Source organism: Coffea arabica, chromosome 7e (genome assembly GCF_036785885.1).
Source record: "Coffea arabica cultivar ET-39 chromosome 7e, Coffea Arabica ET-39 HiFi, whole genome shotgun sequence".
Lineage (NCBI taxonomy): Eukaryota > Viridiplantae > Streptophyta > Magnoliopsida > Gentianales > Rubiaceae > Coffea > Coffea arabica.
In genome coordinates, this window is record NC_092323.1 from 10,112,893 (window position 1) to 10,140,872 (window position 27,980).

The 27,980-nt window shown below is 37.3% G+C and overlaps 4 protein-coding genes and 1 non-coding gene across 10 annotated transcripts; 2 read left to right on the top strand and 3 right to left on the bottom strand.

Moving 5' to 3' along the window:
- The first annotated feature begins 342 nt into the window (after window positions 1–342).
- Window positions 343–9,841, top strand: LOC113701901 (protein GRIP-like). 2 transcript variants are annotated; one of them, XM_027222793.2, is made up of 22 exons: window positions 343–625; window positions 1,667–2,230; window positions 2,419–2,534; window positions 3,107–3,276; window positions 3,573–3,666; window positions 3,806–3,892; window positions 4,026–4,106; window positions 4,459–4,584; window positions 4,932–5,040; window positions 5,119–5,198; window positions 6,099–6,227; window positions 6,317–6,417; window positions 6,810–6,943; window positions 7,050–7,147; window positions 7,225–7,344; window positions 7,793–7,820; window positions 7,943–8,001; window positions 8,466–8,537; window positions 8,610–8,657; window positions 8,945–9,050; window positions 9,189–9,247; window positions 9,343–9,841. In XM_027222793.2, exons 2-22 carry the CDS (start codon window positions 1,765–1,767, stop codon window positions 9,451–9,453), a joined length of 2,394 nt encoding a protein of 797 aa, XP_027078594.2. In that variant the 5' UTR covers window positions 343–625; window positions 1,667–1,764; the 3' UTR covers window positions 9,454–9,841. The 2 variants fall into 2 exon arrangements, with proteins under 2 accessions (XP_027078594.2, XP_071915249.1); XM_072059148.1 differs by having other exon boundaries at window positions 2,427–2,534.
- Window positions 9,842–10,655: 814 nt separating this feature from the next.
- LOC113701513 (uncharacterized) lies at window positions 10,656–11,731 on the top strand. Its single transcript, XR_011818344.1, has 3 exons — window positions 10,656–10,793; window positions 10,947–11,191; window positions 11,371–11,731. It is a non-coding gene; the product is annotated as an uncharacterized protein (transcript).
- Window positions 11,732–11,997: 266 nt separating this feature from the next.
- LOC113702321 (phosphoserine aminotransferase 2, chloroplastic-like) lies at window positions 11,998–13,817 on the bottom strand. The gene has a single exon (XM_027223460.2). The coding sequence runs from the start codon at window positions 13,574–13,576 to the stop codon at window positions 12,284–12,286; it is 1,293 nt and encodes a 430-aa protein (XP_027079261.1). The 5' UTR covers window positions 13,577–13,817; the 3' UTR covers window positions 11,998–12,283.
- Window positions 13,818–14,984: 1,167 nt separating this feature from the next.
- Window positions 14,985–18,339, bottom strand: LOC113701231 (G2/mitotic-specific cyclin-1). Of its 2 annotated transcripts, none has more exons than XM_027221781.2 (10): window positions 18,027–18,339; window positions 17,761–17,902; window positions 17,564–17,623; window positions 17,383–17,431; window positions 17,106–17,261; window positions 16,885–17,007; window positions 16,269–16,358; window positions 15,932–16,153; window positions 15,560–15,837; window positions 14,985–15,457 (listed from the first exon to the last, which is right to left on the bottom strand). In XM_027221781.2, exons 1-10 carry the CDS (start codon window positions 18,082–18,084, stop codon window positions 15,313–15,315), a joined length of 1,323 nt encoding a protein of 440 aa, XP_027077582.2. In that variant the 5' UTR covers window positions 18,085–18,339; the 3' UTR covers window positions 14,985–15,312. The 2 variants fall into 2 exon arrangements, with proteins under 2 accessions (XP_027077582.2, XP_027077583.2); XM_027221782.2 differs by having other exon boundaries at window positions 17,383–17,428; window positions 18,027–18,337.
- Window positions 18,340–19,726: 1,387 nt separating this feature from the next.
- Window positions 19,727–26,474, bottom strand: LOC113702422 (uncharacterized). Of its 4 annotated transcripts, none has more exons than XM_027223634.2 (14): window positions 26,326–26,474; window positions 26,120–26,171; window positions 25,715–25,825; window positions 25,147–25,244; window positions 24,977–25,060; window positions 24,601–24,740; window positions 23,983–24,055; window positions 23,830–23,875; window positions 23,608–23,717; window positions 23,102–23,209; window positions 22,957–23,013; window positions 22,754–22,815; window positions 21,691–22,003; window positions 19,727–20,912 (listed from the first exon to the last, which is right to left on the bottom strand). In XM_027223634.2, the coding sequence occupies exons 1-14, from the start codon at window positions 26,398–26,400 to the stop codon at window positions 19,962–19,964; spliced, it is 2,280 nt and encodes a 759-aa protein (XP_027079435.2). In that variant the 5' UTR covers window positions 26,401–26,474; the 3' UTR covers window positions 19,727–19,961. The 4 variants fall into 4 exon arrangements, with proteins under 4 accessions (XP_027079435.2, XP_027079434.2, XP_071915470.1 ...); XM_027223633.2 differs by having other exon boundaries at window positions 25,715–25,837; XM_072059369.1 differs by lacking the exon at window positions 26,120–26,171 and having other exon boundaries at window positions 26,326–26,463.
- Between the last annotated feature and the right edge of the window lie 1,506 nt (window positions 26,475–27,980).

Genomic DNA, 27,980 nt, shown 5'->3' on the forward strand with positions numbered 1-27,980 from the left:
GATTAAATCTAGCCCAAAACTAATATTGAAAATTCACCTAAGAGTCACCTTAGTTGAATTTATTTTATGTTGACATTTTTTTTTTTGGTTTTATAATCATCTTCCATAATTAAAGCAACAAGAACAGGCCTTAAAAGTCCTTTAGTCATCGTATCAAACCTTATTAGATTTGCAATAATTTATAACTCAGTTGGATTAAGGGTATTTAATTGAACTTCATAAATATCAATAATTTCTCCTTTGCTCTTTGTTCCTTTTTTTTTAATACAAAAATAAATTATTAAAAGAACCCTTTACTAGCTTGGTTCTACTAAACTCGTGACCATCAACGAAAGAAACGCCGGAGCTCAGATGAGCACGAGATTGTTCTCCCTCCTCCTTTCCCCAAAAGTCTCCGCAATTACAAAAATTCCACTCTCGCCCAGTCTTTATTTTTAATTGTGTAATAGTACTTGTAAAGTACTACTAGTGTCGAATTGGACAAAAAGAAAATTAGGGGCTGAAAATTCTGAATCAATCCATCCAAATCCAAGCAATCAATTCCGGGACACACTAGACGTTTTTGGGGCACTGATAGATCGAGGGTGCTCCAACTGCTGGGGCTGATTCTCATTTGTTCCAAAAGGTGAAAATTTTCTCCTTATCTCATATTCTTAACTGTAGTTTCTTGATTTTTTTTTTTTTTTTGGAATAGCTCGTTTAGTTTTTTCAAGATTCTACAATAATGAACCTGTATTTCTTGATTGTATATGTATGAGCATTGAATGTACGAGGTAGTGAATGTACGAGGTAGTTTGGTAAAATGTTCCCGTGGAAATTATCTAATATAGTCGAGGATGGATCTGATTGATGTGATGTTGTAATTACCCCAGTAAAGTTCATTTGAAACTTATGGAAATTGGGCTTGGTTTATAGTGGTTGCCAACTTGGGAAGAATTGGGAAGGCCATTTACTACCAGCTAGTATATCATGGTTATTATGTCGACTAAGATTCATTATTCAGTTATTAGTTGGTGATGAATGATCACACTCGTAAAGGGCATGGATTTTACTTGAGGTCTTTACAAGGGTGGTCTGCAATCATGAATCACATTGTGGATTACTGGATGCATCTTGTACTTGTACTGAATTTTTATAAAACCCGTGTGATTATATTGGGTTGGAGCTATAAAGTTCCCATCTTTTTATGTTTCATTATCTCTGATAGCAAGTCTCACTTGATACGGTTTCAAAATTCTCGGAAATATGAAGTAAAGTAATTTATCACAAGTTGCACTTCGTTCTTAGTTTCTCAGTAATCACTTTGGGATATGAGATTTGTGCTTTTGGGTAATTGCTTGGTGGCTGAGTAGATGCATCCTTGGGATACTGAAGTCTGGAATAAACTTCTGACTGCTAAACCTCCAATTTCATCAACTTGAACTTTGATCCTTTTTTTAAGAAATTTCTAGTTTTGTTTTTTCCCCTTTCTCCTTAGAACCTCAAATTTAGTTCTCAATTTGGTCTGGTAGCTTGCACTATTTTGTTTTGATTGTTTACAGTCACTTATTTGACAACTTCTCGACTTTATTGATTGCAATGTGATTGCTTTGGAATAAATGTCTCTTTCATCAACCATGCACTGAGCAATTGGATATTTGCTTTTGTCTTCACTTGATTTCAACAGTTTCTAGGTGGCACCGGGATTGCTATTTGCATGTACCCTTAAATAAAGAAACAGGAAAAGAAACGAACAACCACACTGCTTTGGGATCCACTGTAATAATGTCCTCAGAAGAAGCACAGAGTGCTGAATCTGTTGAAACACTGGAGAAAGATGCCACAACACTAGAGAAACAGTTAGTTGACATAAACAATGGTAGGGAGGGAGAACTTGTGATAGCGAATGGATCACACATTAGGGAACAAGAGATCGGTGACAGTCATGACAAACTTGTGCAAATGGTTGTGGAGCTCAATTTCCAGAATGAGTACTTGAAGTCCCAGTTGATGGGACTGAAGAATCTCCACTTGGATTCTGATGGGATCACTCCTCATAAAGAAACTGTGGTGGCTCAAGAAAAAAGTGATGGTGTGAAAGAGCTTGAAGAACAGATAGAATCCTTGAGGAGAGAACTTTTGGAAGAAAGACAAACACGAGATGCTGCAGAGGAAGCCCTCAAGCACCTTCGAGCAGTATATTCCGAGGCTGATGCAAAGGCCCAAGAGCTTGCTGCTCAACTTGCTGAAGGTTGTGTGCTTCTTTTATATCTATGTCAACTGGCTCTTCACTTCTTTGAAATGATAGGATTTGATTCTTTTTCTGTTTTCTTAAATGCTTGGTTAAGCTCTTAAATGAATTGAACCATCTCTGCTCTAGTTCTAGGTTTTTGGGTTACCTTGTAAATCTAAACTCATTTACTGGTTTATTTGGCATAGCTCAACAGAAGATGGATCAAGAAATTAAACAACGTGATGAAAGATACTCAGAACTTGATTCCAAATTGAACAGGCTGCATAAACGAGCAAAGCAGCGGATTCAAGAGGTTCAGAAGGTAAATTTTACTTCTTTTTTTGTTATATAATATTATCAACAGTTGACATTGTAGACCTTTTTTTGCTTTGTGTGGTATTTGGTTTCTTTAAATATTTATTGCATGCATCTTTTCATTGATCTTATTACAAATCTTTGGGGGCCAAGATTACCTTGCGTGATTTTTTTCTTTTCTAGAGAATGAGGTGCCTATTTAGTGGGAGACTTTTCCATCCTGCATTGCAAAGTTGTCATTTGCAAACTAATGAGAACTAAGTTATATCATGTACGTTTCAGGTTTCTTAATCTGAACAAGTTAAATCTCATGTCTTGTATGTTCTGCTGTAAGAAATTTGGTGGTAGCTCTGGTAATTTTGAGGTGTCTTGAAATAAACTGTTTCTATGTGTTTTCTCTCACCATTTTCCTTTTCTTTTGCACAACATCGTACCATTATGAATAGTGATATTATATGGTGATATACACGCTCAACTTGATTCAAACTGTACTTTGTCTTCAGGCCAAACTCAGGGTCACAAAGATTAATTTCTGTTCAGGCATTAAGTTAAGTTTGTATTTGGAGATCTTGTTTCCAGGAAAAAGATGATCTTGAGGCCCAATTTCGTGATGCCAATGAGAAGGCTGAACAGTCATCATCCCAACTATCAGCAGTACAGCAAGAACTTGAGCGCACGCGCCAGCAAGCAAATGAAGCGCTTAAGGCAATTGATGTTGAGAGGCAGCAATTACGAAGTGCAAACAATAAGTATGTCCCCTATATAGCTCTAAATTGGAAGTCATCCTGTAATTTAGTAATTATTGAGGATTCTTGAATCTACTTCTTGAAGACATGATAGGATTTTGATGAACTTTTGGTTAGGCTTTAATGAATAAAATTCATTTCTTGTTAAAATGAATGAGTATTTGATGGTCCATCTGGTTATAACAGCCTATGTACCTACTGGAATGAATGAATATATGTTCTTTAGTCCCATGAGTATTTATTTTCTTCCCTTCTTGCTGGTCATATGATGATATTCTTCTGTTGGCTTGCGCGTCTAGGCTTCGAGACAACATTGAAGAATTACGTCGTTCATTGGAGCCCAAAGAGAATGTTCTTGAGGCAATGCAGCAATCGCTTCTGGAAAAAGAGCAGGTATAGAATAGTAAACCGGTCGTCTTAACTCACAGTTCCAAAAAGCTATGAACCGTTGACTGTGCATTTGACAGTAATCCATGCCAGTCTATTACATGATATTCGGAGACCAAAATTATTTGCGTTTGTATAATTACAGATGTTGGAAAACATGCGAGGATCATTACAGGCAGCTGAAGAGAAAAGGCTAGCTGCGATGGCTGAACTCTCTTCAAAGCACCAGATGGTAAACCCATACAGATGCTTGTGAAAAGATTATATGTGTCCTTGAATTGACATTTTCTCTGGCTTATTCACCAGTTTGTTTTCTAATAAACAAAAATGATATCTTGGTAATTATGCCCCCTCTTCTACTGCAGCAAATAGAGAGTTTGGAAGCTCAGATAGCAGATGCATTAGCTGAAAGAAGTAAAGCTACCGAAACAATCTCATCTTTGAGGGTAAGAACTGTTATATCTTTTTCTCTGCATCCTTCCAATTTATAATGTGAAACAGATATTTTGCATTTCTACCTTTCTGGAAAATAGGAAGTTGCAACATTGAGGTCCAAGGTGGTACATCTGCTGAAAAAGTTTTCCTCTCTCATCTGTATACATATCAGTATCTAGAGTAGGAGCATTTATTTCCATGCTTGCACTGTTTTTGCTTTCCATGAATTCTTTGCTTTGCTTTTCTTGTATACATTTGCCTTATATATACATTATTAGCACAGTGGATCAACCGCATTTTGTTGATGCTTCAAAATTTTCAAGTACCAAATGAAGTTAGCTGTTGTGCACTGTCTCTTTTTAGGCTTTGGTTGCTGAGAAAGAGTCTAAGATTGCAGAGATGGATGCAGCTTCAAGTGGTGAAGCAGCACGACTCAAAGCTGCTATTGAAACTGTCAAAGGGGAGCTTATACACCTGAAAAGTGAGCATGTATGAGCTCAAAATATAGTAATATTAGCATGGTCTTCCGCTAACATGAAAGCCTGGACCATATTGTGTTTTGATGCTTTCTTAGTGCATGGTACCATATTCAATCATCATTTTCATGCTTTGATTTAATTTGCTAATAATTACTGTTCATAAAAGGTTTGCTAATATTAAATGTATAGCTTTTCCAATGTCATGTACATTGATCGAATACAATTCTGTAAGCATCTAGCAAAATTTACAATCCTTCTTGCATTGACACATCTGAGTACTTGATATCAAATATGTTATTCTTTTTAGCTTTACTTATCACCCATGATTTTTAGTTATATATGTAGATTTGTTATCAGGAAAAGGAAAAGGAGAGTTTGGAAATGGTCTCTCAGTCACTCAGGATGAAGCTGGAGACTTCTGAGAGCAACTATATACGTGCAGAAGTTGAACTTGCCAAGATGAGAAGTATATACATAAATCTTTATAGTCTTGATTGTCATCCGTTCACAATCATAAGCTTATGGCTTTTTCGTCATGCCTCAGGTCAATTGGAATCAGAGTTGTCTGTGCAGGCTCAGCTCATAAACCAAAAGGATTCTGAACTTTTGGCAGCAAAAGAGGAGGTAAGAAGTATTGTTGAAGGATATTAATTTTGCTGCAATTAGTGATATCTGAAAATTGAAACTGCTCTAGTTGTTTGAGGTCGATCCATGAAATCGTGTATAACCATTTGAAGGGAATCTATTGTTGGGCATTGTTGAAGCCTTGGTCAATCCATGGAAGCCTGCTGTGGTAGCCACGCCCTTTGCATATTGTTTCTCTGTCATTATCATGCTCTGAGTCTAGCCTGGCATTGTTTATGTGTCAGTAGGTTCATTGGGTGAACAGGACATCATGGATGTCTAATCTATGTAAAATGATTAATAGCAAAATAGGGAAAAAAAAAAAGAAACAAATGAAAGCGAAGAAAAACTGCTAATTTTCTAGAAATGTTAGGTTTTGAGGAATTTTTCCCAGAGTACCCTGTCATGAGCATACACCATACCAAGTTCTCATCAAAATGCTAATTCCAAAAAAAATTCTTGGATATCTGGAAAATAATTTTAAACAAGTAGAAATAGATGTGATATTCCTTGTGCTCTGCCCTTGGTTGATTCCCATGTTATCTGCATGGGTTTTACTGTAGAAGACTCTTTAAACTTGATTTTCTTGCATGGTGTACTGAATTTTTGCAAGAGATACCACTTGTGCATGTGAAACACTTTACTTTGAATCTTATGAAAAGGAAATAAGGGGATCATCCTTGATGCTATTCAAATTGGTGTTCAGAAAAGCTCTTTTCTAAGTTGATGTTGTCTGCACAATGGTTGTGATAGCGCATATAATGAGCTATCACTTAAATTGTCTTGTATTTGTAGAAGCTTCCTCTTTCTTGTGGCTGAAGTACTTTCTGCTTTTGTTAAAATGTCTTCAGTTTGTCGCCTCTCTTCTTTTATGAATTTCTCTTATCTTGTGCTGTGCAGATCAGCCGGCTAGAGAGTGAATTTTCCTCTTATAAGGTCCGGGCACATGCACTTCTTCAGAGGAAAGATTCCGAGCTAGCAGCTGCAAGGGAAAATGAACAGTTGAAAGCCCTTGAGGAGGCTTATAAAGTATGTACTAATAGTATTTATTGTGTCGAAATTGAAAGCTGAGCGTCATTTGTGTCATATTCACATATTCAAATTTGTTCATCTTTCAGGAGGCTGAAAAAGAAATATTGCTTTTATCTGCTGAGAGGGACAAAGCCCTCCAGGATCTGCAAAATGCTTTGGCTAGTCATGCAAAGGACCTTTCTGCAAGGTGAAATACTTTCTGTGGTCATATGCTGGCGTTTGAACACAAACTTTGTGTTTGGCTGTATAACTGCTTTGTAGTATCTTGGATAACATGTGCTTTTGCAGACCTGGAAGACAGTGGCTAAAAAAATGTTAAAATTGGTTGTTATATGTTAGATTGATTAGTTCCATCCTTCGAAACTCTACTACCTCTCCTACTCCTGAATAGTGGCTGCTTGTAAAGTAGAAGAGTCTTTTCACTTTTGAAAAAGAAGCTTAGATGGAATTCTCTGTGGCTAAGTCAAGAAATAACTAGTAGTGTGATTTGTATTGGAGATAATAAGTCTTCTACTTTGCCATATGTAAATTAAACAGAAAGACTGTTAAATTTTTTCTCAAATTTCACTTTCTTGGCAGAGATGAAGCACTTAGCATTGCGGAGCAACAGGTTAAGAGCATGGAGATCAAGCTAAGCTCTGCTCTTTCTGGCCACCAGTCAGAAAAGGAGGCATGGGAAGTAAACCTTCAAAATGTGGAAGAAACATGGCGATGTATGTTGAACAGATATAGATTTGATTTATGACCAGTTTATTCATTATATCATTTGCAGTTCAGGTTTTTAAGAGCTTGAGATAACACTTTTACTTGATCTACCAGTGAGGTGTGAAGTGCTGAAGGCTGAAAATGAGGTGTCCTCTGGTCAAACTCTCCAAAAGGAACTTCAGGACATTAAATTACAAAATAAGAAGTTGAAGGTATTAATCCTTGTATTTATATTTTAACATAGAGATGCCTGATGCCTCACTGACCTCAATGTTTTGATAATTTGTAGGATGACCATCATTCTTTTCGTGAACTTGCTGATAGAATGATGGAGGAGAAGGACAGAGAGATTTCAAGACTTCTAGATGATAACAAGAGCCTTCGTCAGTTGTTAGATTCAAGGCCATCGGTATCTATCTATGCTCTGTTGGGATATTTGTGTTACATAGTATCTGTGTTGGATGCAGTCATGTTTATTGTTTGCATGGTCGAAATTAGGGAACTCTTTTTTTAAGATGTAGGAACAGGTAAAGTTAGCTTACATTATAAGCAGCAACGTATAAGGCTCCTCTTTAACATGGTCATCTTCCAGATAACAAGTACAGTCCTAATTAGAAGGTTGTTGATGCATAACTATATTGACCTATATGTGCACATAATGCTGACTATGCCTGATTGTGTCTTCTGGTTTGTCCTTGCTTTTTCTGTGCGTATTCAACCTTCATATATTCACCATTCATCTATCTGGATACCTGTCTTCCTTTTTTTATTTTTTTTTTTGGGGGCAAAGTATGCTCTGTTTGAACTGGCTTTGTGCTACGTTCTTATGTTTGATAATTTTTTTTTCACATTCCCAGGCTGATCATGTAGATATTGATGATTCAGGTATTATTTTGCCTCTGACTCGATATATTAGCAATGAGTTGCAATGTTCATGTGAAACTGTCAATTCTATTATGCAATTGGCTTATGAGACAATATTTTCATTCTGGAATTGATGAATGCAGGTCCTGGTAAAAACGATGCCCCAAATTCAAGTACCTCTGCTGCAGAACAGCAAATCCTAGTAAGCACAAAATTTCCCCGTTACATTCTGCTAAGCTGTACCACATGAAATGTTTCAGAGGAAGTTGCTACCCGCCCTGAGTGGTTTCAAAAAAGATAGGCACTGCCGCTGGTCAAAGCTACTTGGAACAAAAATGGGAAATGAAGAAAATTTTTCTTAACAGAAAATCTGTAGGGGCAGAAGGTGAAAAATGTGTCATTGAAGATGGATGAATTGGAGAAAACTCTTCAATAACTGTGTCGTTTATATTTGTTGAACTGCATTATCATCTACGTTGGACTTCATAAAGATCAAAAAGTGGAAATAGTAAATTGTCTTAATGCATGAGATAAGCCGAAGTATGTCATACTATTTCTTAACTTTTAGGAAGATTAATTCCTCTTTTTGTATTATGTGAAAATAAGTATTGTTGAGTGCTTCAACAACTATGTTTGCTGATAGGTATTTGTTTTTCTAAACTCCAGATTTTGGCTAGACAACAAGCTCAAAGGGAAGAGGAACTTGCCCAGTCACAACGGCACATTTTTGCACTTCAAGTAAGTTTTGTTCACCATATCTTCTATCAGTTTATTTACACAAATTTCAATTTTTCAACACCCTGTTTTCAGGAAGAAATTGAAGAGCTCGAACATGAAAATCGTCTCCACAGTCAGCAGGTAGATTTGGTTTAAGGATCTTTCTGTTGCTTTTATTGTATCTTGCTGTCAACTACTTATTACTGGATTTAAAAACAGCTGAGTTTGAATTCATTATGAATTTGTTTACTTGGGAGAAGTTGAGTGTGAAAGGAGCATATATAAGCTACATGTGTATGATGTGTAATATAAATGTTATTCCCCATCTTGTGGCTCATACTTTTACCTCTTTCTTTGTGTCAAGATTGTGCTGTGTTTGCATTTGATTCTCTTATATTTTGACTTGAATTTGACCATGATCTGTGCAGGTAGCCATGTTGAAGGAAGAACTAAGGAACATGGATAGAAAGCAGAAGCGGGAAGGGGTGGACTTGACATATCTCAAAAATGTTATTCTGAAACTTCTCGAGACAGGTATTTTTTTTTATTAATATTTTATTATGGAAAGGTTCTTTCGTGGTATTATCTTTCCCGCTTCTCTGTAGATCATTGGAAATGATGTTTTTTCCAGCAGTCTGTTAACATTTTCATCTTTCTGCTGTCTATGAATAGGTGAAGTGGAAGCTCTGCTGCCAGTAGTTGCAATGCTTCTCCAGTTTAGCCCAGATGAGGTGAATTATTTGCCTGATTGAAGTGTATAATTCTTTTTATTACTGCAAATGGGCTATCTTTTCCTGCTAAGAAAGTACTGTATATGCATGTTCAGGTGCAGAAGTGTCAAAATGCTTACCGCTCTTCAACTGCTGCTCCACCTAGCCCAGCAAGTGATGGCGTAGGATCTGGATTGTCTCTCTTCTCTAGATTCTCATTTTCTTGACACCAGGAATGATGGCTGAAATTTTTGTTATGCCTTTTTTATTTTCAAACAAAAGGCCTTTTTTGTCAGAGCTGCAGAGTTATTGGGATTTTCCTCCTGTACCCAAAGGGAGTAATCCCATTAGTACAAATCTTGTAGCATCATTCTTCTTCCTGTGATAGTAGAAGTCTGCTTCCGCCTTCACGGAACAGAACCGATATGTGTAAGATAGATTTTGGAGTGCGAGAATGATGGGAATACATCAGAAACAAAGAGGTAGCAGATGGACCCTTGACCTTGAGGGCTTTATCATGATGTTAGTGATTTCCTGTATAGTCCAAACTTTGTAAAGTACGTTGATTGTTTTTTGCAAGTTAATAGAACCATCTTGAAGCTGCTTTTACTTTCATCATCTGCTTGCTCTTCAAAACAAGCAATTAATCTGCGCATGAGAAAAAGAGTTAGTGCTCTTATCTTTTACTCTTCAGAAGTCCATTGACTAATGGTAAAATGATTATATTTGCTATAAATTAATCCAATACCAAGGACTATTAGTCTACAGGTGCTTTAAACATATTCTACAGGTGCTTTATTAGTTCTTTTTACTCTTTGTTTTGGTTTACTATAAGATACAAATATAAAATAATAATAATATGCCTTTTATTCATATTCATTAGGTATGGAAAGCTTACCTTAAGGAAATCAATTTTTTGAGTCAATTCCCAAACAAATGTATTTCATAGAATTCAACTCCTAGTTCAAGCCGATTTTTGAAACTCAATTTTTTTTTTTTTTATCTCCAAGCGTAGTTGAATTCCTCAAAATTGACTTCCTTTTGTTTCTTAGCTCAATTTCTTCTTCTTTTAAGGGGGAGAGAAAATAATTCTTCAAGTGGTATCAACTTTTCCCTTTTTTTTTTTTTTTTTAACTCTCAAGGTCAAGTCAATCTCCCCAAAATGAGATTTTTTTTTTTTAAATCTCAAAATGAAGTCGATCTCCTAATAAACTATACCTTTTCTTAGAGAGGTAAATTTTTTTGCGTTAAAATTATCGAATAATAGATATATTTTTTAATTTTCAATTTTAGGTTAATACTAATTTCAGTCCCTGTTTACTAAGGAATCATACTCGAGATTCGAGAGCATAAGAAGACGTGGTTCTATTCCCCAACGAAACACGCCTTCTAAGTACATGGAAAGTTAGATTAAGGCGCTGCCAAGATCAATGTCAGGAGTTTCCAAGCAAAGGCTGCTTTTGGAGGAAATAAAAATATTTGAACTGAAGACTAAGGCATCCTAACCAGCTTTATACAAACAAGATTATGCAGCCTTTTCTGGGATTAGGATCTTTCAAGTGAAACGGTAGCTATTCTAAGGTCTTTCTCTCAACTTCATTTGATCATACGTGATACATGGATGGGTGTTCACTTTATGCTGTCCAATTGTTCGATGAAATGCTGTAATGGGATATCAGTTTTCACTTATAGTACTGCTAACGGATATGTTTCATTGCAGACTGGATTTTAATGAGATTGTGAAACAAAGGTTGGCTTGCTAAGTGCAAAGGACTTAAATTGAACAAACAGAGCATCATGTTTGCCACAGCAGTCAGGTATTTTTCGAAGAAACCCAAGCCTAAGATGAAACCCATAGAACTGAAAACCCCACCTGAGCAAACCCAAACCATCACAAGGGCTATTTTTGATATCCTCAAGGAACATGGTCCACTCACAGTTTCCGACACTTGGGAACGTGTTAAGGTATTCACTTCTCTGCTTAAGGTTGTTCATCATTTTCAGAATTATGTTTGGTGGATTTTGGATAATTTGATATTCTAGTTTAAGACCTAGCAAGAGCTCTTTGCAGCACCAGATTAGTGTTTTCTGTCGAAAAGCATAGCTTTACAAGTGTTTTACGTTTGATTTTATGGCATGGGCAGGAAGTTGGATTAAGAGGATTGACCAGCAAAAGGCATATGAAAATAGTATTAAGATGGGTGAGGGAGCGGCAGAAGCTCAGGATCATATGCAACCATGTAGGGCCCCAAAAACAATTTCTGTACACTACATGGTTCACAAAACCAAGCATCACAAAGATGAGGCCTACGAATGAATCCTCACGCCCCAAGTTGCCATAGAATTATGGAAGCCTGGTTAAGCAGCTTTTGTTCATCTAAAAATGTTCTTATGCTTCATATATTGTATTGCTTTCTGTTTCCCTTCAGAGGATGACATAGAAAATGCTGGTTCCTTCTTCTAAGATGCATATATGCTTTTAGTTACTGCTACATGTTCTGGTAATTTGGTGAAGTTTTGGCATTCATTCTGCTCGATGCCTTGAGCTTGAACAAGTCTGACAATGAGCTGCTCGAATAAGGGCAAATGATGATTGCATTCATTCCCGAACATTTGCCACACAGAATTATTAAGTGTTTTAGTGAAGCTGCATTGTCGTTGGCTGGTAAAATGGTAGCGCTGAAACTCTTAGGTTATCGGGGCCAAAAAAAAAAAATCCCTTAAGACAGTTTCTGAACTACTACCGGCACATAATATGGAAAAGATGAAGCTTTTGCTAGAAATTCGGCTTATTCTGATCATTCTGATTAATCATCCTTGTATGCTAACAAGAACAGGTAGCATATCCTTCTATTGGATAACATACTTCATCCAGGACCGAAATTACAACTCAAATCTAGAGTGAAACTACAACTCAATTCTAGAGTATTCTTCAATTGCTAACCAAAATAAAGTAAGAATTCAAGAGACCGAAAAAAAAAACCCAAATGACCACAAAAACAGAACAAATCCCAGAACAAAAGATGTAATACTAATGCTACAAATATCTCTCAGTTCTCAATCATGCCTTGCCTGAAAATCTTTCATAAAAGCAACCAACTTTTCAACTCCAGCATAAGGCATGGCATTATATATCGAAGCCCTCATTCCTCCAACCGACCTATGCCCCTTGAGCTGCAGCATCTTCTCCTTAGCAGCCTCTTTAATAAAATCAGCCTCGAGCTCAGGCTTGACCAAAGTAAATGGCACATTCATCAATGATCTGACAGACTTCTCAACGGGGCATCTGTAAAATCCATTACTAGCGTCAATAGTATCATACAAAATCTGAGCTTTCTTCTTGTTCTTCTTCTCAACCTCCACCAATCCACCCTGAGCCAACAAGTCCTCGAAAACCAGCCCGCACATGTAAATCCCATAACAAGGAGGGGTATTGTACAAAGAATTATTCTCAGCGTGGATCTTATAATCCAACATTACCGGCGTAATCGGCTGAGCATTTCCAATCAAATCTTTCCTGATGATAACAATGGTCACCCCAGACGGACCAACATTTTTCTGCGCCCCAGCATAGATCAAGCCAAATTTAGAAACGTCGACAGGTTTCGAGCAAAAGTTTGAGGACATATCTGCAACAAGAATAGTATTCGGATCCTTGGGGGTAGGATAATCCTTGAACTCAACGCCGTGAATAGTTTCATTGGTGCATATATGCAGATACTTGGCGCGCGGGCTTTGTTCTAACGAATCAAAGCTGGGAATGTTCGTATACTTATCAGATTTTCCGCTCCAGATCACATTGGGTTTGCTGTACTTCGTGGCCTCTTTATAAGCCTTGTCGCCCCATGAGCCGGTGACTATGAAGTCGACGGTGTCGTCCGGTTGGCAGAGGTTAAGTGGGATGGCAGCGAATTGGGTGGTGGCGCCACCTTGGAGGAAGAGAACGGCGTAATCTGAAGGAATGTTGAGAAGGGTTCGTAGATCTGATTCGGCTTTTTGGATAATGGACAGGAAATCTTTCCCGCGGTGACTCATTTCCATGACCGACATGCCAGAGTCGCGCCAGATATAAAGCTCAGATTGAGCTTTTAAGAGGACATTTTCAGGGAGGGTGGCGGGCCCGGCAGCGAAGTTGAAGACCCGATCTGAGGAGGCGGAGGTTGACGGGGTGGTTGGAAGAGGGGTGGTTGTGGTAGCCGCGGAACACGTTATGGAGATGGGCTTCCGAGTGGTGGCATGGCGGGAGAGGCTGGTGGTGGGAAAGGCGGCGAGTTGGGTGGAGGTGGGTTTGAGGGGGTTGGTTGGGTTTTTGAGGAGGAGGGAATGAGGGGTGGCGGCTGACATGGCCATAACCGGGGGTGGTGATGGTGAAGTGGCGAGGGTGGTGGTTCAGTCCGCTGATCTGAGAGTACACTTTGTTTTAGGAAGTGCGGTAGAAGTTGGTGGGTTGGTTTTGATTTGGAATCTGTGTATGTATACAAAATTGGGGTCTAAAATCCTCAAAAATCTGCTCCTTTGGATCTCCTGTTTAGTCCAAAACAATTGAACGAAAATGCTTTGCAGTAATAAAAGAAAAGGAACAATTTGCTTTTTGCTTCAATTCTTTAAGGGAAGGTGAGTATTATATTGGTAGGTACCCTTTTTGCACTTTTTTAAGTCCTCCTAGTAAAACACGCTCTTGTCCATCACTATTAAGAAGAAGACGAGTCATTAAAGAATATTTATAACCTTCAGATTTTCGGAGAATAATACTTACTATCTTGTTTGTTGATTTGCAAGTTAGAAAAGTGGTTTCTTTTTTCTTTTCGTGGCATGGAAAGTATCCCAATTTTGTCAGACTAATCTCTTTATATCTGTACACTCCGTCCCGAAAATATACAGAACACTAGAAGGGGCGACTACCGTGATTTCTTTCTTGGTAGATGTCTACCCGTTAATATTTTTTACTTGTTGATTGGGCTTCCTTTTCCTCCCTTTTGTTTATTGAGCTTTACGACTTACCAAAATATTTTAAACTTTGATAAGATGGTTTTTGGATTTTTGTTGTTGGTCATGTGTTGATTTCATGTGTGTCTTGCAAGTAAGATGAAAATTCCAAAGTGTTTTTGCACTTGTTTAGATATGCCACTAAAAAAGTACATGTAAAGGTTAACGATAGATTAAAGAAATAAAAAAAATTAAAATGGAAAATTGAAGGTTAAATAAGAAAGTAGTGATGTTTGGCCTTGTAGTCAAGGAGAAGTTGGTGTATAATTGTCTTGTAGGCCATGGGAGTAGGTGAGGTTGATAGCTATGAGACGACATCGTTTCACCATATGATGAGAACTGAAATTAATTCTGAAATGGAGGAGTTGCTTACGTAATTTAATTTGTAGGACTACCAATAAATAACACGGGGCGGCGGCGGCGCACTCTATTTTTGTTATTGCGATATCTTAAAATTTCAGATTCCATGGGATATCCATATCCATCCATTTGAGTAACCCCTGCACGAACACCACCTCAGGGTTTCTCTGATTGTGATATTTCCCTCCTTCCATCAACAAAAAGCCTTTTAAAGATGATTCGGCCAGAAAATACAAAGAAAGAAGAGCTCTACTCTTTTAGGAAAGTTCCAATTTACGCCATCCAAAATTACATCTTATTGAAGAAGAAGAGGCAACAAAGATTCAATTTTTATAGTACGTGTGCGCAGTGAGAAGCTATGGAAAGGAAGGAGAGAAATATCCGAGGTAAGCATAGATATCAAAACAAGAAGGAAGTGAACTTTGGAAATTGTTCATAAAGAAACTGTATAATCCTTCGATTATTGTCAACTGAAAAGAGAGTAAAAATGTTACTGAAAAGCAGCTGTAACACAGTAAACAACCAAGGTTTTTATTAACAAACCCTGGATGCAGTCTGTAAATATCCAAATTAATAATCAATGCTAAGGGGCAACCTAGAGTTGCTGAATTATTTCTCTATTAAACCCCCCCAACCAACCAAACCAACAACCCCTTTTGTCCCTTTTCTAAGAAGAAGAAGAAGAATTAACCCAATTACAGAAGTCACATATGAGTCAGTAAAACTATACATGGCCCTGTTCATTTCTGGGTTTCTACAAGAAAATGTGCAGGCTGGCATTTTGCTGCATAACCAAATCTCGACGTGCTGTATTTTCTGTGTGCTCCAGTGAGTTTCCCTGTAGCTGCCTTTTGGTGAAAGCTGACGATCAATCTTGAGCATTCCCTATCGATCCATCAAAGACAGAAAAGGAATAGAACTTTTGTTAGGCCAATGCAGAATTTGAATTGAATGAAACATGTCAAAATGCTATACAAAGTTACTCACAGAAGCTCAGCTTCTGAGTAGCTGCTGTGCCATTCACAAGTTTTGCTCCATTGTCCAACACCATATAGGGTGCACTGAGCAGTATAGATTGCAGCGGCGGCCAGAAATGATGGTGGAAATTTCAGCATTTCATACTCCACGAGACAAAGCTCGATCAAGAAGAATGATAAGAGCTCAAGCTTCTGATCAGATTGAGCAGCCTTGAGGAATCTTTTCATGAAAACATATGCAGTTGGTATGGACATATTGAAGTGTAGAGTATTGAGCATCAAACTCTCCTGCAAGTATACTCTCCTGAAAGTGTTAATTTTGTACTGAAATAGAAGGTCTACAAAAAAAATTACAACAGCACAAGGAAGCTCGGGTACCAACCATTTCAAGGACTTCTTTCCTAGTATAAGCTTTGTCAGAAATGAAAATCAGATCATCTACAACTGGAACAGAAACTTCCTCATACTTGCATGCCAAGAGCATAGCAACCAAACCAACAAGTTGCAACTTCTTTCTAACTACAGATTGCTTCTCTAAAAATCTGTCTATTAGATTAATAGTTAGAAACAATGTCTCCTCCCTCAGCTCAAATTTGTAATGTACCTGCCAATTAGAATAAGTAGAGATTGATTAACTCTTCAAGATTCCAAAGTGGAAAGATATAATACTGATTTGGTACATATTATGGCTGTCACGAGACCCGAAACATTGCCAATACCTCAATAAGCCAGTCCATTAGTATGGCTCTCATCTTCTCATTGATGTCAAACTGTTGTGCCATGTAATTTGGTGCAATGCAGCTACAGTTCTGCATATGGAAGAACATTAGTCACCTCATACTACTGGAATCAATCGCAGCAAAATCAAAAGTGAAGGATGGCTACTTTAGTTAATTTTAGCTAATACATCAACATATCTTTGAAGTAGTTGAAGCCATATAGTATATCATGTTGACTAGGAAAAAGGAAAAAGAAAAGGAAAGGTTTAAACAAAGAATCAACAACTCCACATTTCCTAGAAGAATCTATATAGATCTAGCACCTTTTCAAAGTTCAAACTTCAAACCCCATAACACTGGTGGCAAAACAGATTAGATTTCCGTAGAGTTCATCTACTATTATTTTAATAGAGTGGGATAGCTTAGAACATGGCGTTATGATTTTCCAGCCTGGGATTATCCACCTTGCAAATTACTTAATGGAGTATTCAATTTCGGTTGATATTCAAACTTTAATAATTTACCTGATTAGTTAGTCAAAATTACATCTCAATAGAACAAAAGTAAACATTTTCCCAAAAAAAAAAAAAAAAAAAGAAAAGAAAAATTAAATTACCTCCATTTTTCTGTAATAGGCATACAGATCTTCTACATAGTCAGCAACTGCTAGTGGATTCTTTCCATCGCCTTTGTCAATATCTTGTATTGTCTCTTCAAATATGTCCTCCATGTCAACCTCCTATAAGATTTCATGAATGTTTAGTAGAAAAATAAAATCCATCTGAAATTCAAATTATATACCAGATAAAAATACTAGAAGAGATCAAAAGCAATTACCATCTGGTCTTTTTCATGTGATACTGCTTCTGATTGTTCCAAAGACATGGGCACTGGTTGGTCTTTAGCTGCAGCCTCATGGTCTTCCACATCTGCTAGTGGGATATCCTCCCAAACACTGAATTCTTCAGCTGACAATTTTGGTTTCTTGGCTTCCTGTTCGACGTCATTATGCCAGATTAATATTTGAATTAATTATTTCAAGAGTGACAGGGGACAAAGAAAAGAATGAATTACTATCTGAATCTTCAAGTTTAAACACAGGTACAGCTATTACCTCCAGGCAAGATTGTTTTGAGCTTGCAATTTGAGCAGCAAATTTTCTGCTAATAACGTGTTTTATAAACCATAAGCAAGAGTGGAAGGTAAAAACTGGGATTTCAGCTGAAGACATACATTCTTGATCTACACCACCAAAAAGGAAAAATTGAACTGAAAGGTGAAGGACCAGGACTTACCTTGTGATTGGTCTATGAGCTGGATTAATAGGATTAATCTTCCCACAAGCACCATTCGCTCTGCAGGAAAAAAAAATTAAAAATTAAAAATCCCAGTGTTATCAAAACGAAGGAGAAAATTGAATATCCGATTATACCGACAAATAATTGAAACTTGAAAAAAAGAATCAAAGCAAAAGAAAGAGCCGGAGATTTACTCTGATAAGCCTCTCTTGTTAACAACACAAGGATATGGATGGCCTCCTCCAACTACATTGTGACTAATAACGCCTAAAGCTCTTCTACTTTGTCTAGTCTCCATTCCAAACTTTCTGCCGCCCATCATCTCCATCCCACCGCCTTTGATTTTCCAACACAAATAAGAATTCAAAAACCAGTTTTTTTGGCAGCTGATTTTCTAACTAAAAAAACCAATAACGAAGGCACATAAATCTTGGGTATAATTTTCTTTGAAAATTGTTACCTTGAGTGTTTGTGGGTTTAAAGAGAGTGGGATTGTTCTCATTCGACGGTAAAACCATGATTTTCTTGTTTATCCAAATAGTCAGACACCGACCCGGATCAGAAAAACTCTAGTTTTTTCGCTCTCTTCTTGATTCCCAGAAGAGAAAATAAAAAGAAAAAAATCCTCCTGTTTTTGCTCTCTTCTTCAATGGACCAAAGCAAGCAGGTCTAAAGAAGAAGAAGATAATAATATACAAGTAGTAATGACGACCTGCTGCTGGGGTTTGAGAGAGAATTACATGGGTATTTGTCTTAGGGGCGAGGGGGTTGGGGGAGATTTTATTCAAATCCAACGGCTAGTGAAAGAAAATGGCCGTTGGATTATTATTTTTGCGTAGAAACTACTTTACGGTCCGCTGCTCACAACGGTCACCTGTGTTGGGGCTGGGTTGGCATGTGCCCTGCGGCATGTGGCTTTTGTTGCTTTCAAATTAGCGTAAAATTTCTTCCTTTCGGCCCTTTTTCTTTTCTCTTTTAAGTGCGTGACTGTGTGTAAAACTAGGACTAGAAAGGGCGTCAATAATAGAGAAATTGATTGGGGTTTGCACTTTTAGGAAGCTCACTGAAACAATTAAAAAAAAGGGTTCGTAGGGCGCTCTTCCCCACTTTTGGCCGGGCTCCTGTGGTCCTATGTATTAACCCTCAGCTCCTGTCCTACCAAACAAAGACTGGACAAGGGGCCGAACAGTCATCAGCAAAACTGTTTGGAATGGTTTTGTGCAAAATGCACAATATATAACTGTGTACATATATATACATATTGTGTAACTCACTTTCAATAACGTGTAACTATAGAATAAATTTTTGTGGGTCCTACATATAATGTAAAAAACAATGTATGAAATGAAATGTAGATCTTACATTTTTTTTTTTATCAAATATTGGCCATGAACCTTCAGAAACGGTTGCAGGCCATTCCTGCCCCTCCTCCACCAAAGACATATATATACTAGAAGAAAAGAAAGAAAGAAAAAGGAGGAAATTGCTGTAAAAAAAATATATTTACTTGTTTATTATAGGATATGAGATAAACCAAAATAGAAGGATACTACTATCTGGTTCATGTTTCCTTTCTTTTGTTAGTAATAATGAGATCTATTAACGGACGTAATTTGCATTTTCTTGGATGACTAGTCGGTGTTCAAGAGAGTTAGTGCATTGAATTTGTTCCATCGCTTCTAATGATAAAAAATACCGGAACTCTTATTCCAAGAAAACGTTTTAAGTATAAGGAATTCTCTATTGCACCCAACAACTCTTCGTTCTTTCTTTTTTAAAAAAAATCGTAAATAGCTTTGTAGGTTTTGATGTAATTGGAGTGATTGTCTTCATATTAATTGAGAAGTACTCAAGTGGCACTGACACCAGTATACAGTTATAATACTTTAATAGTTATAGTTTCATTTCTGGAGTTTTGGTACTGAAAGCTTGCAGGCCTGCAATCTGGACAAACGGTTTCGAAACTTAACGTTCTCTAAGGGCCTATAAGGGTATTTCTAGAGGCCATTTAATAGTGGTGTGGTGTGACCAACAATTCTATAGAAAATTTAAGAAGAAATTGAACCATATTTTTTTTTGATGATAAAGAAGCTTTACCTCATAATAAACCTTTAGCTGACGGGAACCAACAAGGCAAAGACCATGCGTCAAACTACCAAGTGCAAGAAGGAATCAAGCTCTGCATGTGGAGAGTTAATATTCTCATAATAGCTAAGTATATCACGGGGCTAGACCGACTAATTGGCGCTTAATTCTCTCTATAATCTTCTTCGCTATCAAAAACTGGCAACTTGTCACAATGAAACGAACTTTTGCTGCCATGCACTCAATGCCACTACTTAGCAGGACTACTAGTGACATTCTAAAACAGAAGATTAGATCTAATATAACAGGTTCATTTGAATAGACTAGAAAGCGTTTGAGGTCTGCCTTCTAGTTTCTCATTTTTATGATTTACACCCTTCTCCAGAACGCGCCTATTTTGATGTACATTACCTCCGATATACTCAACCACCACATTCTGCTGCTCAGTATCTGGTTCCTGATGCAAAAGGCAACTCTCTTTACATTTTGGCTGCTTTCTTGCAACATCATTATTTACTTGCTCCAAAAGCTTCAAATGCTTCTCAGCACTCTTCTTGTACTCTTCATCACCAGATGTCTTCTGCTCCTTAACAGGAGCCTCATGTTTCCCTGCTTGAAATTTCAGAGTTTCCAGCATTGATTTTATCTCTTCTCGAGGCACCCCATGACTATCTGCCTTTTCCAGCATCTTACTTGCATAAACCTGCAGCAAACTGCCAGTTTCTTTACTCTTCCCTTTGCGACACTTCTTAGCAGCCTCAGAGCAGGAATCGTCCTCTAACAAATCTTGCTTTTTCCCATCTAGATCCATTGACTCTGTATCAGCAGTTAGCATTTGATCCATATCTCTTCCTAGCTCAGAGAGTCCACCAATCTTTTCAAACAACTTCTGCTTCTTGGAAACTACTTGTTCTTCCACATAATTAGCAGCTTTTACAGTGCGTTTTGTATCAGTCTTTTTCCTCTGATCAACAACAAGAGGAGAATTTTCTGCCAGTATCTCTGCATTCTTTTCTGGATCAAGTGCATGCAATCTAATTTTATCTTTTCTCATCACCTCATCTCCTATGACAAGTTCACAACCCAATGTATGCAAAATGATTTGGCCAAGGACAAATCTTGCCTCACGAGCGTTTCCTTTCTTTAAGGAATCATAATTTATTTCCATACTTGCCCTTTTTGTCCTTAGGGATGTCAAATCTCTCACTAGCACATCAAATATCTGCTTTGCAGAGGCCCCCAACTTCTTGGGTACAAATACCTGAAGAAGCACATGTTTTCATCCATGTTCAGTACTGACAATCTAGTCAGTAAAATTCAGCATAAAAACAACACTTGAAACACAATAAGTCAAGGCAAAGTTCCTGCTACAAAAGAGGAGCAAATGTATAATGCATCTCATATTGCATACTACTTTGGCTTTTATGCCACTGAGTTTTTGCATGAAGAAGTTTCTTAATCCATCTTTTGTATCCCTAAGGTATTACTGCCTCTGACTAATTTTCTGTCCAGTAATAGTAATAATACCATATATAAGTGATTATAAAGTGTCTAAGAAACAAACAATAGAAACCGTAATTTCAAACCAGGATGCTCTAAAATTAACCGGGATTCTTGTCTCCTTATAACCTAAACTATTGCTTTCTGTCCTGAAACAGTTGTTGGTAAGCTTAAACTACTGAAAAAGATGAGTGTCACAAAGAGCAAGGCTAGCTGAAGCACAATAGCTTTTACTATGCTTAAATTGAGTCATTTGCAATCTCCATACTACACGGCCAAAAGATGAGGCTTATATACATGGAAAAAAAACAAGTAACAAAATGGATATTTAGAATTCATTGAAAATCTAGCTTAAACAAACAACCACGTGCAATACACTCAGGACATTTCCACTTAACACTCAGGACATTTCCACTTAAATTTACTCCACGATGAAGCACATAAAACTTCAACATTGGAGATCAAGTCCACCCACAGCCTGTTTCCTTAGATTAGGAAAATCAAGAAACTAGAATGCTGAAAAGTCCAAATGTACTTACCAAGCCAGGGCACTCGAATGCTGGAAATTTTGCCATCTCTTTAAGAAGGATTTCCGCTTCAGACAAAAAACAGACAGAGTTTTGCACTTGCACAGCCAACTCACTAACTTTATCAGCAAGTTCATCATCTGATATTGAGTCAGAGCAACTTGCAATTTCAGGAATATAAATTTGCACTTCTTGAGCATGCTGTCTTGCAAATTTGACACCTTCTTCCCACTTTCCATGAAAAAGTACTGATGCAACGGTTAACACAACAAGCGGATGTTGAGGATTACTAATTAATGCCAAGTGAAAGGCCAATATTGCAACCCTGTCCACCAAACATTGCAAGAAAGAAGAAGATCTAGGTAAGAGCTCCTATATGTAAACTTAAATGGAGGCTCAAAACTGAGGACAAAAGTCAGATTTGATTCTTTTCAAACTTCAAACTATGATAGAATACCACACAACTGCATTTAATATGAAAAATTGCAAGAGAACAAGCATGAGAGTATCATAAAATTGAGTAAGCAAGAGAAGTAAGCATTACTAAGGAGTCAATATCATAATTAACTGTCTGGCTATAACACCAATTCTGCACCAGCTTCCTATCTAGTTACAGTATTTGGGGAAGCCCATGGCATAAGATAACATTCAATTAAGTTTAAAACCAGGAATATCCTGCTATATGTGTTAGTTATCTAAAAGGAAAAGTATACCAAAAAAACCCAGTGCACATGAGCTCAGAAATGAGGAAAACCAGTGCTTTTACACAGGTTGTAGACCAAAAAATTACCAAAAGATCATACAACTAAATGCATACAGAAGGAGATGTTTAGAACACAAAGCAGAAGATCATCAAGGAAGCATTGTCCTCCAAGAAAGAACAAATTATGTTCTCAAAAACCAAGAAGCAACATCTGAACAAAGACAAGAAAAATTTAATTTGATAAGCCTATCAATGGATCTTTAATTGTTGACACAGTAGCATTAAGCGCCAGAAAAATAAACACAATCACATAAAAATAACACTTGCTACTTTCCAGTGGGGCTTTGAGCTTTTTGAACAAAGTTAACTCACCACAAGGAGCTATCAGCAGGTCGATCACAACTAACCAACTTATCCAAATTGGAAAATAGTTTCTGAAAAAAAAATCCACTGTCAAGGAGTGCAATTTGCTTTAGAAAAAGGACAAAAAAATTTTTCAGAGATCAAGAATTATGCTTAAGAACGACTAAAATATAGCTAAAGTATAGTGAATATACACTAAAACCAGCTCATACCATCAGCATCGAGGGACTTTGACCAGATATATGAGCTTGTTGAGTAAGATGTGCCTCCTATAATCCCAAAGTTGTCGCATTAGAGTAATGTATGCTGGTGTGGGCATGTTGAAAATGATAACAGGAGGAGGCAAAAATAACTTACTTGGAGAGGTAGCAGGATCTCAAGTAGGTGGAATCTCCGAAGTAAAGATAGCGAAGGCTCAGCAGCCCCATAAGACAGCATATAGTTTAATTCCATCAAGATCCTAGACTAGAAAAGCAGAATTGTCTAACTTAGTTTAGGCAAGACAATTTATTACTTTAAAAAGTGCACACAACGAGCATCTTGAAATGAAAAAGCTCAAAGGTTTAACTATTTCAGAGAGTCCATTCCAATGCATATAAGGAATGAATGGACTCTGCTTCAAACAAACGTGGAAGCTGAAAAGCAAACTCTACAACTCAAAGATCTCACCATCCACTCTGTTAGAGTAGCATAGTAGTTTTGAAGCATGCTTCAAGGATCCTAAAACTTATCCTTGGATGGATTACTAGGAATTGGTCATCATATACAGAGAATTAAAAAAAAAAAAAAAAGAAAGAAGAAAAGGTAACTGAGGAAATGAATGGCATAAGATAGAAGTGCTTCCCTACCATTCAAGGAAGTACCTTAGCTAAGCTCAGGATGGATGAAGAGAGCTTATGTATAGCACTTTCAGTATCTTCTGAAAAAGACAAGCCCAGACGAGCTGCTAGTCTCAAGGCACGCAAGATCCTTGCTGAGTGAAAGTAGACAAGAAAAGTCTACCAATTACTTCCAAACATTATTCTGCTACTAACCATTGCATCTAATAATCAGAACATTACTAACAGAAAATTAGATCCACCTACCACAGTCTTCTTTAAATGACAATTTGGCAGGAATTAAAGTCCGCAGCTGAGCACATTTCACAGGAGTATAAATAATCATTGAAATACCAACACAACTGATTATGTTCCAACTTCTGGACTAATTAGTCGAAATACTTGAAGTGATAAGCTTACCTTTGATAACTTCAAATCTGAAAGTGCATCAGCATAATCATAGATTTTATTCACAAAAGGATCAAAGAACAAGCTGCTCCAACAATTTCACAATTGTGTAATTGTGTTAGATAACATCAAACAATGACTAAAAACTCCAAAACTAAAACCATAAAGACTAATATCCTGCTTACACTTTAAGAATTCATAAAGCTTGTTAATGAACAACCCAAATGCTGAAGATGCAGGAATAGGAAATTAAAGTGCAGAGCTGTGCAAATAGGAAAAGGGCTGGTAGCTTTATTTCCTTTAAGTATCTACATATTCAACATAAATTCCCTAAGCTTGACAGGATAGATTGGCTTCAATGGCTTAATACAATATAAATGCCAAAATCATGCACTATTATTAACAGAAAAAGCAGTTCAAATGGAAAAAACCTTATAATCTGTCTAGTTTAATGGCCACATAGAGTTTACCAACTTACCGAAATATCAAATGACTTAATCGAAATTATTCATGAGCATAGGAAGCATAGGTAAAATATGATCACATCCTTTTGACATTTGAGTAATATATCCTCGAGGCACAATAAAAGTCAACTTATTGTTTTATCCAAAAGCATAACTAAAAAATCACCTGTTAACAGTAAAGTCGCGATGCATGCAATTCCTCCAACGAGCAAGGTCCTTTTTATCACATCCTTTTGGCAATTGAGAGACAGAAAACTTGCCATCCTTCCCATCATTATGTTGTGCACGTGTTTGGAAGCTTGATACCTGCATTGCATCAGATCGGTATCTTATAACTACATTACTTTGACAGAAATCAATGGTAAAATGCAATATCTTCACGTATCATGCTCTGAGACCAGGAATTCTGAAATTACGTCTCACTACAAGTAAGATGGTACTTAAATACCACTGTTTTTTATTGGTAGCTGGCCGTGATAGTACCTAGGCTGGTACTTCAAGTACAAAAATGTTGCATATTAACAACTAAATGCTGAACCTACCTCCACTACACTGCCTTTGATATTCACTTGACATATAGGAAATCGCCTTCCTATGATCACAGATCGATGAAACTTCTTTCGCACCTGTTATATAAATATATAAAACTCATCAACCAAGGAAAAGCATGGAGAATATGCAATTATCTCACTAACATGAACTGGAACCAAACCTGAGTAAGTGCAGCTGATGTGATCACATCAAAATCTTTTGGTACTCGCTTCAGGACTAAATCTCTCACACATCCGCCAACAAAGTATGCCTCAAAACCTGAAAAGTGTTGACCAAAAAGACAAATTTTTTGTAGTGCGATACAGGTAAACGCTCTTTGAATAGAAAAACATGCCACAATGAGAGCATAAGTGCTACAAAAAATTCTGTAATATGGGTCTCTATGAAGGCAAAAGAAAACTGGAAAACAGATAGCAGAAAAGGATCGGTTAATGGCTGTAAAGATTATTATTTCTTGGCGATCTCACATTTCAAACAAATGCTTTGTAGTGCTATTGATAAGTCATGAGCTTAACTTCCTTTCGGGTATGAAAACCATATGAACTACATAAGGCACCATTCTTGGAAAAGCACTCTATGTCCAAAAGTTCAAGTAGTAAAAGGGCCATCTCATTAACTAAAGCAATTAGTTAATAGTATTATGTTAAAGTGACTGCCTTTCAAATCAAAAGAGTGAAAATATCTTAAACCTAAAAACTAAAGCTACTTCAACAACAAACAAATCTAACCTTCATTTTTAAGAATCTTCAGGACAATCCACGGGGACATCGGTATCATTGATTGATTTATCCCCATTTTCCTTGCATCCAGCTTTCTCCATTTTGAAAATTCAATTTCCCCTACACCATCATCTGCATCATTTAAGTTTCACCTTCCAGAACCATAACTAATATAATGTACAGCAGAGGAACAGCTAAAGTAATCCGCAATTCCCAAATCCATTGCCTCTTCTCAACCTTGGAATCCCAAGAAAATGAAAAGATAATCTTGGAATTTAAATTTACTTTTTCTTCGGATGAAGTTTCCCGGAGGCCCTTACTTAGCACATCAAACATTAGGTAAAAAAGGAGAGTTTCAAAAAATCAGATGCTACGCAGGAGAATAGCTAAGTTTGCAAAGTAGTGGAGAGATACCTCGCTCAAAAACTGGAGGAGGGCACATTTCAGTAAGAGTGTGATTGAAATTCTGAAACAGATAGTTGAATTTCTAATTTAGCAAACCAGATCACGACTTGTTTGATAAAATGCCTCACAAAGAAAAGAGTGCTAGTAGTGAACAAGATTTTAGTGAAACAGGAGAATTTAAAGTGAGTGAGTTCAAGTTTGAGCTTGCAGGGTACCTGGAAGGTGAGAAGGGTTTTAAGGCGCGAGAGAAAAGATTTGCTTTTGGCGGCGGCAAGCGAAGACATCGCCATCAGAAGGCTAGCTGCGTCGTGGCGGCAACCCCATTTCAGGCCAGAGATGAAAGTAACTGAAAATGGGCGGTCTCTCTTGGCTCGATGCTTTTAATTGTTACTCATATATTAGTAGTGCTGTTAACGAGCCGAGTCGAGCTCGAGCATGTGATAATCGAGCTCGACTCGAACCCCTAATCGAGCCAACTCGAGCTCGCTCGATTAGTAATTCGAGCTTCACAAACTATTCGAGATCGACTCGATGTGCTCGGTAGAAAACTCGAGCTCGAGCTCGAACTCGAGTTCAAAATCGAGTCGAGCTTATCGAGCTCGAACTCGAGCTTGTCGAGCCTGTAGAATATCAAATACACAATTAAAATGACGCTAATACCCTTACTATTCAAGCAATTTCGAGTTCGAACTCGAGCCTATCGAGCTTGTAGAGTATCAAATACATAATGAAATGACACTAATACCCCTACTATTCGAGCCTATCGAGCTTAAACGAGCCGAGCTATGCTCGGCTCGTCTATTAAACGAGCATCAAGTTAAACTCGAGCTCGGCTCGTTTCTCTCAATAAACGAGCCGAGTCGAGCCCTTATCGAGCCGGGTCGAGCTCGGCTCGCGAGCTGCCCGGTTCGATTAACAGCTCTATATATTAGTGAGTTGCTTTTTTTTTTTTTTTTTTTTTTGGTTGCCCCTTACTAATGAGTTGCAATTTATTCTCAAAGAAAATAAGTGTTTTATTAGACTCAATATTAAGCGATTTCAAGCAATTAATTTGTCTGCGTAAGGTCTTCTTATTAACTCCACTCTTGCTCCGTAGACAATAATAAACATCTGAAATCCTAATTGTTTATTTTTTAAATTGTCAAGTGAAACTATTCGTCTATAACTTTTACCAAACATGTCTATATGGCAAAATCTATATCTCCCATTTTTTTTTTTTAGATTGATGCCAACTTTTTAAAACAAATTTATACTTTTTTTTGTGTATGTGCAATACAACCAAATTCCCAACATTAAACATCGTATTCGTAGCTCTACATCAGCAGGATGAAAATCTAATAATGTTATTTTATTTTTTTTAGTTTAAAAGAAACTCTAAGCCATACAAGAAAAAAGAAAAAAAAAAAGGGAAGGGTTTGAAAATTGTATTAAGGATTGAAGACCTCGCATGAGTTATCTAATATATTTACAATTAAGTTGAATTTTGGAGACAATTACATTGATAACATTGGCTCTGTATGGATACCTCTTTTTTTAAAAACTGTTTTTATTATTTGTGGAGTTTACACTAATAATTTCAAAAACAGCTCCAAAAACACCATTTTAAATACAACTTACAAAAAAAAACCCACCACATTTTATTCTTTCACTCATTATCACCTACAACATACCACCACCCACCATTCATCCCTTCCTCCCTCGTCCACTGCCACTGTTGTCGCTCTCTCTCCCCTTCCTTCCATTGCCTCCTCCTTCCCCTTCAATTACAAGTTACAACAAGAGGTAGGGGTGGGCGGGTCAAATACCCGTCCCATCTACCATTTAGCCAATTAGATCCTTACTCGTCCTACATAGTAGCGAGTACCCAATT